Here is a 15,332-nt window from a genome sequence, read left to right on the forward strand (position 1 = left end):
TGGTTCCACTAATCCAGACTTGAGCTCCGTTAGGTTGGGATCTGGAGCCTGGGACTATCTGTACAGACTCACAGTGCAGACTCCTGTACTCAGTTCTTCATACTTCATGCTTTAGTGAATTTGTTTACTCTTTAATTGTCTTATGGATGAACTGAGGTAGATAACTTGTTGGTGAGTGAGTGATAATTTTGATGGTTTTGTTGATGTGCTGCTGACAACTCCACCCATAGATCACACATTAGCACACATCACGTATCAGGTTCTCTGCATGTAGATCACCTGCCAGAAACTGACTGTGTGTGTGTGTGTGTGTGTGTGTGTGTGTGTGTGTGTGTGTGTGTGTGTGTGTAGGCCATAATGTGTGTGAACAGGTCTTGGTGACACTGTGTTTGGCTCACCCTGATGGATCAGTGGACACACACTCGCAGCAGACCTTCTCCTTTATACAGGTAACAGCATTAAAGAGCTCCTTTGGTTCAGCCCTGTCATGATGTCATGTGACTGGTGGGATGGATGGAAATGATGTGAGACTATTGCAGCAACTGATCACTTCCAATATGAGCACAAGAGTGTTAAAGTTTGGATTGTACGTGCCTGACAACAGAGAGCGGCAGACGTCTTCATATGTTGAAGAAAGCAGTCAGCACTGTGAGGCGGCAGGCCTGTTTACAATCCTGACGTACACATGAGCCAGTTTTATTTCTAATATGATTATTACTTATTAATGACTGCCACCCACAACTACAAGTATACCTGACTGAAACCTCCATCAAGGGACATTATTAACAACTCAGTTCTCAGACTGTGTGCACTGAGACTGAGACAGAGCAGAGTTTGCATCCATCCAGAAAGTTAACTTTAGCCATAATATAGATATATTACAAAATATATATTAGCAGTAATATAGATATATTACAAAATATATATTAGCAGTAATATAGATATATTACAGAAATGGGTCTGTTATAGGTATGAGGGTACAAAATATGGGTCTATTATGGGTATGTTACAATGTACACGATATGAAGGTACCGTATGTTATGAATATGCTATAACTATAAGTATGTACAGGCTGTAGTGGGTGTACAAGCTTTGTACAGGCTATGAACAGGATATAAATATGAAAACTATACAGAAATATGAACTATGCAAGTTATAAACAGTTGTAAACAGTTGTAGAATTATAATTATCGTATTGTACAGAATGTACAGAGGCTATATAAAGTGCAAGTGGTTGTGAGTGGTGGTTCAGTCCATGTTATTATTGTGTGTATGAGGGTACAGTTGGCCATTTGTTTGTTTTTGTCCATTGTGTGTGCGTAGGTGGTTGTGGGTGTGTGTTCAGTCCATGAGTTTAATGTGGGTCAGATGTCAGGAGGCTATGCTAGTAAACCTGTACCCTATTGGCTGGTGTAAAAACAAACATACTTTGTTTCTCAAGCAAGATAAAACCTAGTACAAATTCAGTTTCAGGGATCTTATGGTTAAGGATTTCTTAAAATATATATATTATAAAATAATATAGGTACCACAGTTTGGGAGCATGGGGCACCTTTGTGACATGTGTGTGATGAGTGTGTGCTGCAGGTCATGTTTGCAGTTTCCACAATGGAGGGTGATGTTTTTTTGTTCATCCTGTTTAAGAATGATGATTAGGCAGCAGAAAGCTGTGTGACACACATCCCTGTGAGGAAACAGGCAGATGTGAGCAGATGTACTTGAGTTGACAATTGACAGGTTTGACAAAGAGCCTGTAGGAGTGTATCTGAATGATGACTGCAGTGTGTGGTGTGCAGCACACAGAAGCATTCCTACTGAACCGGGAGCAGGTGAGTGAGAAGAGACAGAGGGGTCCTGAAGCTGCTGGTATTTAGAAGGAAACTCAGAAATTGAGAGTTTTGAAGAAGTGCTCAGCAGTGTGCCTCTGTTTGTGTGGTAGAGTCCAGAGGAAGCTGAGAGCCTGGCCCTGAAGCATGTCAGCCAGCCTCACCGCAGGACTGCACCACAAGCACCCTGCAGCACACACACAGATGTGCAGAAGGGAACGGTCACAGTGACGGACACGAACAGACCCGACACACGGATGGATGTCGCTTCATTTTGGAGCAGCTGCCCTGGTGAGTGAGCATGATTTCTGTGCAAACTACTGCAGTGAGAGTCAGCCTCACCTGGAAGAGGTTGAGAACAGACAGGTACAGGCTGCCCCTGCAGGGTCAGTCTTCTTCCAGTTCTCAGACGGTGACGGATTTTTCCAGCTCAGATGGCATTTGCATATTGTGTAATTTTAAAGGTTTGCTATTTAATTTTTTTGTATTCACCAAGGTGCCGAGCCAGAACCCACAACACAGCGTCCCAGCTTCAGAATGTTTAGCAGAATATTATGAAGGTTTATCTGGTTCCACCTGCAGACATGCACTACACACGTTTGATTAGCAGCCACGGCGGTCTGAGGAAGCTGAACCTTGTGATCCTCATACATCTTTTAGCACAGGGGTTTTATCTCAGTATGCACCAACATAGCACTTAACCAAAGAAGACCAGGTGTCCCACCCACAAGCTACTTCCTCTCCATGGGGAGCCCATGTGCTTCCAGATTATAAGGGGTATGTAATCCCTGCAGCATAATCTTTGTCTGCCTGTGCTCTCCTCCCAGCTGGACAGAATGTCTCCCTGTGGTGGTGTGCAGGTGCCATTGTGGTTGGTGGCTCACACCCAGTGCTGTGCAACTTCACAGAAGTCCTGTGGCTGTAATCTGCACCCACAGCTCATTGGTAACCTATGAAGAAGATATGGACATAGAGTAGCCGCAGCCATGGGTTTGTGAAGTTAGCTTTTTAAAAACTTGAGCTGGTATCATCTTAATTTTGTGGCCAGAAGTCTCCATACTGCGATAAGAGGATGGAGATTTTAATGAGCTGCATTCATGGGCTGTATGAATGCATCACAGATAACTGCTAACATCCACCAAAACTGAAGCACAGCCTTTTCATATGGTCTGTTAGCACTTGAACTGCACTTGAAACTATATTATTTAATAGATAATTACATTAAAATAATCCAAATACCAGCAGCACACACACTGTCCAGAGGGACTCAGGGACTGCAGTGAAGGCCTAGTTGGAGGCCACTTGGATAATAAAGCTAAACTTTTAGACTTGTTTCTATAAAAGGTCACAAGAGCAGGCTGAGGAGAATGCAAACAGAGGTTTGAGTCGTGTTCAGTCAGTCTGCGTGTCACTCTGCCAGAAGGAAAAGTCTCTGTTTATAACAGTAAACACAAGCAGAGCTAGCAGGTTTTTCTGTGTTACAGCACCAGCAGTGGTCCTCAAACGTCACACACAGCTCACTAAGGACTCTTCAGAATCACCCAACTCACTTCATGACAGTCGTGCAGAGCGTGCACAATGAATTCCACCTGCGTGCTCCAAGCTTGTTACACATGATGAATGTGCGTGAATTATCTTGGATGCATGAATCAGGTTTTCCTACCGAAATACTTCAACTTTGCCATTAACAGTGAGATTTCTCTAACGTCAGATGGTTCGTTGGATGATTTTGTAGCTTTAATAATGAAAGTTTGAATGAATGGAGACAAAAGCACCGTTGTTCTCCTTGTTTACACTGAACGTCACTGTTGAGCGGAGCGCCGTGTCCTGCTGCGTGACTTCCAGTCAGCACCAAATTGCTGTTATAATCTTCACTACGGTCTAAGTCAGCATTGGTTTAGTGTTTGTACTTTTCTGCCCACTGAAGCTTTAAACATTTCATGAAGCCTTTTAGGTCCACTAAATATGAGGCAAGTCTGTTTCTGCTGCTGTTTGGCAGCCCCCCTGATGCTCTAAGCACTGCTACATGACCCACATACATTTCCTTTTCACTATTTCTGCTTGTTGTTTTCAGACATTTCATCACACACACGTCTCTTAAAGATACAGAGTTAGTGGTAAATGGGCCGGCTCTTATATGGTGCATTTCTATCAGAGCACTCAAAGCGTTTTATACAAAATGCCTCATTCACCCAAGCACATGTTTCTATAAGAGTGCTTTCTAACATTCACAGATGTTCATGGAACAACTTTAGGTTGTTAGTATGTTGCCCAACTTTGGCACGCAGGCTGATATTTGGGATGCAGATTGGAGCAGCCAGGAATCAAACCACCAACCTTCCAATTAGCAGATGACGTGCTCTAACTTCTGAGCTACAGCCACCCTTACTCTATTCTTCTCTGTCCACCAGGAGCTGTTCTGTTTTCAGTTGAATCCAACCATCACATTTTCTCTCGTTTCTTCTTCTCCAGCTGTGTGTGAGCACCAGCAGCCCTCCAGCCTGCTGCAGCTCGCAGCCAGTCATGGTCTGAAGACGGCACCAACATTCCTCCTGCAGCAGCCCGCAGGGAAGGAGGCATTGCGAAGGACGAACACTCAGGGTTCAGCTCCAGCATGTCTTGCAAAGAGCAGAGGGAAGCAGCCACTTCTGGAGCTCTTCACACAGTGAGTACTGCTCATTAACGGGTACTAACTGAGGTTAAAGCTCCGAGTTTATCAAGAAGCTTTTGAACTGAAACACAGTGACAACATTCTGCACTCTTCTGTACACACTCCGGCACACAACAGGGGTCCAGTTGGCTGCCCCTCCCTGAGGGTTCTTCCTGTTAAAAGTGAGTTTTTCCTTCCCACTGCTGCCGAATGCTTGCTCAAATGTGGTTTTTGATTGTTGGGGTTTCTCTGTGGGTCTTTACAATACAGAGTGTGTTGAGGTAACTGCTGCTGTGAATAAAACTGAATAGAAATAGAACTGTCTTCAGTAAATCTGGTTTGCATTCAGTGCCAGAGAAATATGGAGATTATTCTTATTTTTATTAGTATTTTTAAAGGCATGAAAACTTTGGTGGCCACCATTGGGAGCTGAAAGGCACCAGTGTGTGTGTTTTGTCCTGTGTTGTGATCGGTCAGTGTGTTCATCGCTGCTGCCCTCAGTCTTCAGTGTGGCCACTAATCCTATTGTCCTGTTGAGCTCCACTAACAAGCTCCTAATATATTTAAAAGGGATCCAGTGAATATGTGCAGCACCACAGATGCTAGCTAGAGATGATGTTAGTGTTTTTAGCTCATGCTTTGGATGAAGTGTTGGGTCCCTTTTCAAAGCCTCAGCAGCTTTACTGAATGGGTGGTGCAAAGACTGTAGCAGCTGAGGACACAGTTGGGTGCTGTGTGTTTGCTGCTGTGTGCCCAGGCCTCTCACAGCTCTGTCACCGATGAGGACGAGACGGTGCAGCTGGATGTCTGCAGGTGAACTGAAGCGTTGCATTAAATGACTGTTCGGAGGAAACAAACCCCACCTAAAACTGTGCCGTTGCCCCACCTTACTGTTTTTCATTTTCGAAACATCTGTTTTCCAGGCCACAGTTACCACAGTGTATGCACGAGTGCCATTGTGGCTGTGAGGCAGTAAGCCGTGGTGACAATGATGTGTTCATAGCTGTGTTCAAACACACACAGTACCCAGAACTTTTATCCCCCAGCACATTCATCAGAGAGCAGGGCGTCGTTTTTGCACAGAACAGCAGAACTAAATACACATATACTAGCCCAGTAGGTGGCAGTATTGCAGATGACTGTACAACAACAATAGCAGCATATAAAACAGACAGACACCTGCAGCAGGCATCAGAGAGCAGGTGATTGTGATTTCCTGTTGATGGGGTCAGAAAGTCAGTGTTAGGAAAGAGACGAGCAGTAGATGCAAGACCCCGCTCTCCCAAACACAAAACATACATACATGACATCAACATGTTTGGGCCCCTGTTAGAGAGTTAGAGATCAGATCCTGTCCCAGCAGCAACGTTCCAAGTTCCTGGAAAATGTTTGTGTGTTTGAATCAGAGGGAGGGAGCTGGCAGAGTTCACAGAAACATGAGGCATTCATTTTGTCCCTGAGAAGAGCACAACACATCGAAGTGTGTGTGTCTGTGTGTGTGTGTGTATCAGTAGCTTTGAGCTCTGTGATGTGATCTGGCTGCATGGTTAGGGCTCCTCCTCTTTAGGGAGGGCATGGATGAGTTGTGTGTCTCAGAGACAGGAGGTGAAGTGTGTCTTTATTTGAGCTCTTGCACAGTTTCCTGATTCAGCTCCTCCCTCGTTGTGACTTTACTTTCTGTTCTAATCATTCCTGTGAACAGGTAGGAGCCCTGGGGTTGTATTTCTCTGTGTTTCCTGTTATCCTGGTATCTGGATCTGTGCACGTGCGCTACAGAGGAAACCAAGAAAACTCATTTTTTGTTGTTGTTGTCATTGCAGCTATGCAACACTCCCAGATGTTCAAGCGGAAGCTGAGGAGACACTGCAGGTTTACCCCAAAGGTCAAGTGTTTCAGTACCATGCCAGTGTAGGTACCTACACCCTAACCTTCCTCCTCCAGAGGGAGGGGGACACAGGGACAGACAGCAGGGGGCGCTGCTGTTTACCAGAGGAAGTGATGGAGCTGAGGAGGCTGATGGAGGGTCACAAATCCACCGTGGTGAGTAGATAACATCAACAGTCACAGTGTGCAGAAAGACTTTTGCAGCTCTTTCCTGTTCCTGGCTGCTGATGGAATTTGGCTTGTTTCTTTGCTACTTTGTAGCTGCATGAGGCTTTCATTCATTATTGTATTTAGATTCTAATTGTCATAGCTGTGTGTGTGTGTGTGTGTGTGTGTGTGTGTGTGTGTGTGTGTGTGTGTGTGTGTGTGTGTGTGTGTGAGAGAACTTTTTATAGGGTAACTTGGTGAGTAGCGATGCTATTAAGCAGTGTCTGTAATATGACAATGGGATAATGAGGTCAAAGGGAAACTCCCAGGGCTCAACGTGCTCACACATGCATCTGCATCATTTCCAGGATACAAAGTGAGCTTGCATAAATATGGGCTTTGCTGCTAATACAGAGCCAGCTGTCCTAGACAGGTGACCAGCAGAGGAGCGTTAAACTGTTTATACTGCACAGGTGTGGCATATGTGGCATGCGTCATGATTTCCATGAAGTGATAACATCCACCCAGTGGAAAACCTTACAGGAAAGCTTGAAGTAACAGAGCACTTTGTCCCAGCCAGCAGGTGTCACAGTCAGACCAGAAGAGTGAGACGCTGGACTGTGACCTGCTGTTTCCTGCAGGTCTGTGAGCCAGAGGAGTGAAGGCCAAATGAAATTAAAATTCCCATAAGTGTCTCCTTTCTTCTTCAGGTTTTAAACCTACTTTATGCAGCTCACCTGACAGTTCATGGCTGGCCTGAACATGTGAGTGGATAGCCAAGATAGCTTGTTTGCAGTGTAGGGATCAGTTCCACATACAGTGGGTTGCTGTGGTAGGCATGCGAAGCCTTCGTTTCCTTAATGAGTGAGTGAGCTGTATGACTATCAGCAGTTGTAGGCACTGATGGCTGTGACAGATCATCTCTTTTGTACGTCACTCTTTTGTTAGTTTTGAGATTAGCTTCGATCACCCGTTCGGGTAACAGCCATCCATCTGCTAATGTTGTCTTTCACGCATACTGAACAAACGATGTGCTAAACTGCTTCGTGGGTCATTTCTGCATGTTTCCATATACGATTCATTTGTATTTCTTTTCCTTTTTTCAGAGTTCAGGCTTCCACTCGCTGGAGGAGAGAACACAAGGGGACGACTCGGCTGCTGTCAGTCAAACATCCTGTACCAGTGGAGGTCTTTGTCAAAGAGAGGAAAAAGGGTGGGAACACCAGGGCACAGCAGCTGCCCGCACTGGGAGGAACAAGAAAAACAAAAAGAGAACCGCCAAAGTCACAAGACCTGCAGCAGAGTCTTCAGGAAACCAGAGCCGAGAAAGTGCACGGAGGCCTCGCACAGCAACAGGAAGTGGAACTCTCTCACCAAGACAACGAGCAGTGGCGACCGTGACTAATGTCGGAGGAACACAAGAAACTCCATCACCCATAAGGCCAGTATTGGGACCAGGTGTTGAAAGGAAGTGTGCTGGCAGGAAGGTGGTTGCCTTGCCTACGGCCAGTGTCGTAGATAAACAGGAAGACCAGAAACAGGAAGTGGAGCTGCTGATGCGTAAGCTGGTGTCAAAGACAGGAAGAGACACACAAAGTGTCAGCGCAGAAATCACAGTGGAATCAGCTGCAGATGGGACAGGTACGTCCTGTAACTGAATACACAACTTTATTGTGCTGTGCGTCGTCTGAGGTGTGTGCAAAAACGAAACGCTCTTTAACAACAAGTGCAGGCTGTGTAGAGACGAGAAGAAAAGGAACGATGAGCTTGTGAGTTTCTGGCTGTTCAGTTACTTAAAGACTCAAAGAGTAACAAACGAGACATCTGTGCATCTGTGCAAACTGCTGTTTGATGAAAACGTGCATACAAACACATTATCTGAGCTTTTTCATGTTTATGAGGTTTTTTCTGAGGTGTGTGTGTTTGGTCCTGTTTCCTCTGCAAACAGCTTGCTCAGATAGAGACACGATGAGCAGTAAGATCCGAACTCCACAGAGCTGAAGGAGCCCGGTGGTTGTTTGTTAGCTCACATTAAAGATGAGTTCTTTAAGGCGGCGTTGTTGTGTAGGGATTGTGTCATCATCACTAAAGACAAAACCTGCTGCAGTCTCAGATACATGAAGGAAGGAAAATGAGGCTCAGCAGGTCAGTCAGAAATCCATCCCAGCTCATCATCAGTCTGCTCGCCTCTGTCTGAAGTTGCGGTTTATCACAGCGTTGCAGGTAGTCTGTGTCAGGCCTGTTCTCACTGCTGTAGATGCAGTGTGTCTGTTTTAGGCGGGGTTCAACAAACTATTAACCGCTCCATCTGACATCACAGACCTGAGCTGGCAGGTCAGGGACTGTTTCATGTGTTCGGCATGCAGCTGTGGTGTGTAATGTCTGGCCTGGGTGTGTGATCCAGATCAGAGTAATCCATTTGATGAGTAAGAGTTAAGAGTTAAGCTGTGATAGACCTGTTTGTTCTGCAGTCCCTAATCTGCTCGTCTCCTTTCAGTGGCCATGGGTCAGGAGCAGTCCCAGGACAGTCAGACAGAGCAAGAGGAGCCAAGCCCAGTCGGCACTATGGAGAAAAGTCCTTCATCTGACCCGGGAGCCAGCCCCGAGTCCACACATGCTGAAAGGAAAGGCAGGAGAGTGCTATGGCGGGATGGAGGCTGGACCGGAAGCATAATGGGACCAGAAGCAGCCGGAAAAACCATCTGGTATGAGGAAGAAAACTTCGGACAAGTTTCCAGTGAAGATTCCGGGAGAACAGAAGTGAACTCGCAGTCAGTCTGGTACGACAGTGGCACCACGGGTGAGAGAATCCCCGGACAACTGGAGCAAGGAGTGACACAGAAGAGAAACTGCGATGCGAGCTCACCTCAAGCTTTAGGTCTTAGTTCTCCACAGCTGTTAGAGCAGGCTCTGTCTGCAGCTCCTAGTCAGTCACATGCTGCTGGAAACCTGCCAGCGCTGTCACATGGGCCACACGCACAAAGAGGGGAAGTGCAGCGAGAGGAGGAAGTTAGGTCAGACTGGGAGAAGGCAGGAGTGGAAGGAGACAGAGAAGAGGCCAGTAACAGAGAGACAAGTTTCAGCAGAAGGATTTGTGAAACAGCAGGCGCTGAAGAGGGAGGAGAAAAACTAGCAACGAGCAAAAAACGCAGGAGAAAGAAGAGGGGGAAGAGAGGAGGTGGAGAAGCCAAACTTAGCTCCTGCTCTAGTACAGAATCTCAGGGTCACACAGAGATTCAGTCAGAAAGCCAAGAAGCAAAAGACCCCGGCATCCAGTCACAGACGCAGACTGGGAGGACAGACGATTGCTGCCTCCCTGATTCTGAGCCGGCCCGGAAGCAGGAAGCCGATGACGATGCCATGCACCTACCCGGCCACACGGAGATCCAGGCCCGCAGCGCTCATGGAGCTGGCGGTGATGTTACAAGCTCAGACTCTGGTTTCATGGCTGAAGAGCTCAGTCACACTGAGCATCTGACAGCACACTCCACTCCAGTTACAGCTTCACACACAGAAAGAAGAAAGGACTCATCGGAGGATGAGACCGTGAGCTCAGAATTCGGTGAAGCAGACGTCAGTACGGTGGACATAAAGATAAATACAAGTGTGCAGCTGGAGGCAACACAAGGACGTGACCCTGGAGAGCTGGAATCACAGATGCCTGCCATTCCTGTCCAGCCAGCACCGGATAATGCTGATCTTGAGGCTCTGCCACCAAACGATGATCTGACCGTTACTTGTACAGCCACAGAGTCTGGGATCCAGATCGAGTTAGCAAACTCCAAGTATCCAAAGGAATTTGTTAAACAGTCAGAGGATACAGAGCTCAGGGAGGAAAAGCCAGGACACTGTGTGGATCCCACAGGAACACCAGCAGGACTTGTTGAATCTGTGCGTCCCACAGAAGCTGCTTTTGTACCAGCTGACGATAGAGCGGATGTTGCTCCCCTTCACATTCAGGAAGGAAGCACTGAGATCACTGCAAGGGAATATTTAAAGCATTGTTTGGCCCCTGAGATGCTGAGAGGTCAGCAGCACACGGAGAAAATGAGACATGACATGTGGGTGGGCGTAGAGGGAGGAGTTGAGGAAAGAAGCCAGAGTGGCGACGAGGACAGTGCCACAGAGGCGTGCTCCATGGAGCGAGGGCGAGCGGTGAAGCAGAACTATGATGAAGATGTGGTTGCTGCTGCAGTAGCTGTTGTAGCAGTAGCAATAGCATCAGCAGTGGTTAGCATAGAAGTTAGCCAACATTTATTAGACAATATGTCAGAGAGTCAAGTGTGTGCTGGCAAAGAAGCAGGAACCAGTCCATCATTATCTAAGGGGAGCGGTGCAGTCGGCCTCAGCACGACTCAGTGCTCACAGCTGGCTCCACAGCTGATCGCCAGAGCTGACACAGAAAACCAGCCTGCAGCACACTCTCACTCTCACCTCACTAACCACATCACATCTATAGGACAAGTGTGTGCTCACACAGCAGAGGAAGCACCTTCTGCAGAGATATCTTGTATAACTAACAGAGACGATCAGGCTAACAGTGACCTACCTTCATGTGCTGAAGCTCTTCAGTTACCAAAACAGCCCAAAGAGGAAATTCAAAAAGAAAGTCTGCACAGCAAAGTCTTTACATACTCACCACCTAAAGAAGAAGATAACAAACCTTTGCCAGAGGTGATGACAGCTAAGGCAGACGGAGAGAGCCAGTCCCACTGTCAGAATCCACTGACCTGTCCTGAAGAGGGAGATGGACAGCAGCACTTTCAAACAAGAGAGATCCCCGATCAAGACGGCGGTCACTCTGTGGAGTGCAGAGATGCTGAGTGGCAGGATAGATCAGAAGATAGTAAGTGCTGTGCAGACCTGTCAGCCTCACACTCTCACACTCCAGGAAAGGAGAGCCAGCCACAGCTGGTTATAATGCCACATCAGAGTGGTTCAGCACTTCCTGTTATCCCCAGTAACCCAGCTTCCCTAGCTAGTCCCACTCCACAGGAAACTACTGCTCCTGTGGAATCAGCTGAACTTCTGTCATCAGCAAATGGCAATAGTCTTACTGCAAGCCATCCTGAAGCTGACGGTGGCACAAACCAAAGAGAAGCTCACGACTGTGTCTGTGTGAACCTTGAGGATGGTGTATTTGAAGGTCTGGATACGGTGGAGAAAGGAGAAGTGGAGAAGCTCACAGTGGAGGATGCATCCCACACAGGTAACTCCATCTACACCCCCCCCCCCCCCCCCCACACACACACACACACACACACCCACACATCTTTGTTCATGTCTCTTATTGTCACTTTGATCTCTTTTATTTCCTGTCCTCGTCACCTTCCTGTCACCATCATTCATCCTCCTCTCCCCCACAAACCTCTTCCTTTCCTTCAACAGAATCATCATAGCAAAAATATCTCATTCCACATTCATTAGACTGACATAAATGTTCTTTAAAATTCTTTTTAACCTTTGAAGAGTGTGTCTATGGTCTAGTTACTCTTTGAAAAGATAAGTTAGTGTTGGAAAGAGCTGTCACATGAGCAGTCATAGTGTTGAATACTTGATTGAGACGGTGAAAGTCTTCCATAGTTCTCTCCTGGTCTGATGAAGGAGTGACTGGAACGCATCAGTTACGACATTCCTCCATTCTTAATGAGACTGAGTGGAAGCAGGCCAAAAAAGGTGTGTGTGTGTGTGTGTTGTGATGGTGGCGGTGTTGGTAAGCATTAGCTTTTCTTGGTTTCGGAGGCACTGTTTATATTTTGCATTGTATCCAGGAAACGTGATGATGTAATCAACATCATAACATCATAACAGTTAAATGTAAAACTAGAGGTAGGTGGAAATATGGTTGTGGTATGAGTTCTGTTCCTGTGTGTGTGTGTGTGTGTGTGTGTGTGTGTGTGTGTGTGTGTGTGTGTCCAATCCAGATTCTGATCCACTGAGCAAAGGCCTCGAAGGACAGCGGGACATTAAACGAGTATTATACTATTCGACGCTAAGTTAATACAAGCACTCACACTTTAAAAACATACCCGTGCTGAGGCCCAGCTAGCATTAGCACCAGAGCTAGCTGAAAGAGGCCCAGGCTCATAATTCTGCCCTGCTAAGACAGAAAAAAACCTAGCCTTTACGTGTGCCTACCACTGCAGTTTTGTTCCTTACATACAAAACACACACCTTGATCACTTTTCAGTGAAGTGTTTGCACTTCCTGGAACAATGACATCACTTACTTGTTTTCAGAGGCTTTGGAGTTAATGTGTGTGCAATGACTGGCCTGTTTGATCCTACCACCTCATGTTGTTGTTCTCATCACTGATTCACCACCCTCTAAATATAGCTGTGCTCTGTGTATTGTGGATGATATTGTAGCTGGCTGATGCGTTTTTCAAAGCCAGTGAGTGTCCACGCTAACCTGATGGTGTTTTCTGTCGTGTGCAGGAGCAGCAGAGCAGGAGCAGAGAGGCTGGGACAGCGCACACACTCTGCAGGTGAGCTGCTGTTCAGTGGAGTGACTGTTTCATAGTGTCACAGGCAAGTCTGTCCTATTGTCTCACCTGCATACACTGAACCTGTCAACGTTTTGCGAAGCAGCTGGCTAGATGTGGTGTGATCATTGCAGGCTCTTGCAGGAGTGAAGTACTGAGACTTTCTGGAGAGTAAGCTAAGGCTCCACCCCCTTAAAACCCTGTTATTTGACAGAGCGGACAAGGGAGCACGGAGACCGAGCAGCTAAGACAAATACACCAGCTCAGTGCCACACTCAGGTCCCACAAGCCCACCTCCTCTCTCCTTCCTGCAGTGCATATGAACATTAGTTTTGCTCTCTGTGGTTTTGGGGTTAGATCAGAGCGGGCCAGGCCGCGGTCTCCTTTGACACCATATAAATCCTTCTCTAATGACTCCTGATGACGCACTGTTTGGTATCATAGAGCTGCAGGTTACAGTGGGAGGCATGGGAACCTTGAGACCTTGCCCTGGGGTGTAATGTCAGAGTCAGGGAGGGACGGAAGAGGGAGGTACAGTACACAGAGCGGTATAGGAGACCCTGCTTTATTCGCTTTCATGTAAAACTTTGCTACCTTGTTGAGAAGATGAGCAGGTCGAGTTTGGAGTCTTAGAGAAACTGCTGGATTTCCATGTGTTTGATTCAGATGTTTGGCACTTTTATTTATTTTCCATAAAAGTGATCATAGGACTTTGAAATGACTTATTGAATCGTGTTTGTGCAACTTTCTAAAGGATCCTGGGTTCCACTGTGTCCACATTTGAGTTAGTTTTTGTTTGGGATCAGGTAGCAGGTTTGCTAACCTCTGTTAACAGATCTGTTAATGCAGTTAGGCCAGAGCTGATACAGTCTCACATCTTACACGTACGGCTCGGTGACAAATTAAAGGAAAATCCTGACCCTCTCAACCCTGTAGTGAAGTGACCATCTTTATCACCTTTATTCCACGAGGAAGCTTTTCTGTGCTGATGGGAGTGCTCTCTGCATCCAGAGGACATGAACTTCATCACTGTCTCGGGTTGATCTTGAAGCAATTCCTGCAACAAGTCTTTCTGTCTTCCTCGTATCGTCCCCAGCTGTCGCAGCTTATGGCCGCCCCCTCCCTGAGTCTGGTTTTCCTGGAGGTTTCTTCTGATAAAAGGGAGTTTTTCCTTCCCACTATCACCAAAGCACTTGCTCATAGTGGGTTGTCTGATTGTTGGGGTTTCTCTGTATTATTGTAGGGTCTATACCTAACAGTATAAAGCACCTGGAGGTGGCTGCTGTTGTGATTTGGCGTTATATAAATAAAACTGAATTCAATTGAAAATTGAACCCTGTGTTCTCTTTGTGTGCTCTCTGATGCAGTCTGTAGGAACTCACTCATTTTCGGGTATTCTTTGTTGCCCCCGTGTGGTTTCAGTAGGTATAAAAAGTTCCAGATGTGACCGTCTCTCACTCTGTCAGAGCTGGGTGGTGTTCGGCTGTTACCGTGGTTACTGCTGTGTTTGTGTGCTGCTGATTGGTCACAGGTGGTGCTGATTTCTTGCACTTACTGACTATAAGTTAGCTCTGTGTTGTTGAGAGAGTTCTTTAATTTATTAAAAATGACTTTCATCATGTTATCAGCAACACATGCACACACATGCACACACACGTGTTGTTTTTCAACCAACTTATTCATTATACTGCACATTTTTTTTCCCAAGGTGTACCCAAAGCATTGTGGGAACTGTAGTGTGAAAAAGCAAATACTGAAAATATTTGGCATGCCAGAAATAAATTTGATTTCTTTATTTTTGTAACTTCAGCACGGGAACTGTGTGCTGGTGCAGTGTTGACCGAGCACTCTAATGTCAAGCCTGTTTGTGTGCTCTGTGTGTACATATGTGGGTGTGTGTCACGGGTCTGCATGTGGGTTAACTGTGATTGAAAATGTCCAGTACGTGTGAACGGTTGTGTGTCTCTTTGTGTTAGCCTTGCAACATATTGGGGGCCTGTCCCTGGTGTACTCCTCCTCTCATCCGTTTACAGTGGCATTGACTGCAGGTGTCTGTTTTCCATGTTTACGTCACCCTGATGTGGCAGTGATTGTGCATGTGGGTGCAGCAGCACATATGACATTATCACTCAGCACAGTCACTCAGCACAGGGCATAGTCACTATTTATCCACTTCTGCTGCTCTTATTTGGCTCCTTTGATGGAGGGAGTGGACAGAGAGAGAGGGAAGAAGGCAGTGAGGGAAAAAGGAAGCGGGTGGATAGGAGGGATGGAGAGGGGGCTGGTGTTATAAACAGATGTGTGCAGGAAGTCTCCTCGTCAGAGCTCGCAGGCTGTAGAG

The 15,332-nt window shown here is 46.5% G+C and overlaps 1 protein-coding gene across 5 annotated transcripts in view; it reads left to right on the top strand.

The window, feature by feature from the left end:
- LOC147325242 (uncharacterized) overlaps nt 1-15,332 on the top strand; it is a 60,477-nt gene that overhangs the window by 16,197 nt on the left and 28,948 nt on the right. For all 5 annotated transcript variants that reach the window (XM_086299662.1, XM_086299660.1, XM_086299659.1 and 2 more), the window contains 7 exons: nt 352-449; nt 1,940-2,117; nt 4,299-4,491; nt 6,297-6,516; nt 7,614-8,148; nt 9,005-11,716; nt 12,945-12,994. In XM_086299662.1, coding sequence (XP_086155788.1) covers nt 352-449; nt 1,940-2,117; nt 4,299-4,491; nt 6,297-6,516; nt 7,614-8,148; nt 9,005-11,716; nt 12,945-12,994 — 3,986 coding nt within the window. The remainder of the gene's footprint in view (nt 1-351; nt 450-1,939; nt 2,118-4,298; nt 4,492-6,296; nt 6,517-7,613; nt 8,149-9,004; nt 11,717-12,944; nt 12,995-15,332) is intronic.

The sequence above is a fragment of the Aulonocara sp. 'chitande type north' Nkhata Bay genome, linkage group LG7 (genome assembly GCF_057382095.1).
Source record: "Aulonocara sp. 'chitande type north' Nkhata Bay isolate Kocher_YH1m ecotype deep benthic linkage group LG7, A_spYH_male_GT1.1, whole genome shotgun sequence".
Taxonomy (NCBI): Eukaryota; Metazoa; Chordata; class Actinopteri; order Cichliformes; family Cichlidae; genus Aulonocara; species Aulonocara sp. 'chitande type north' Nkhata Bay.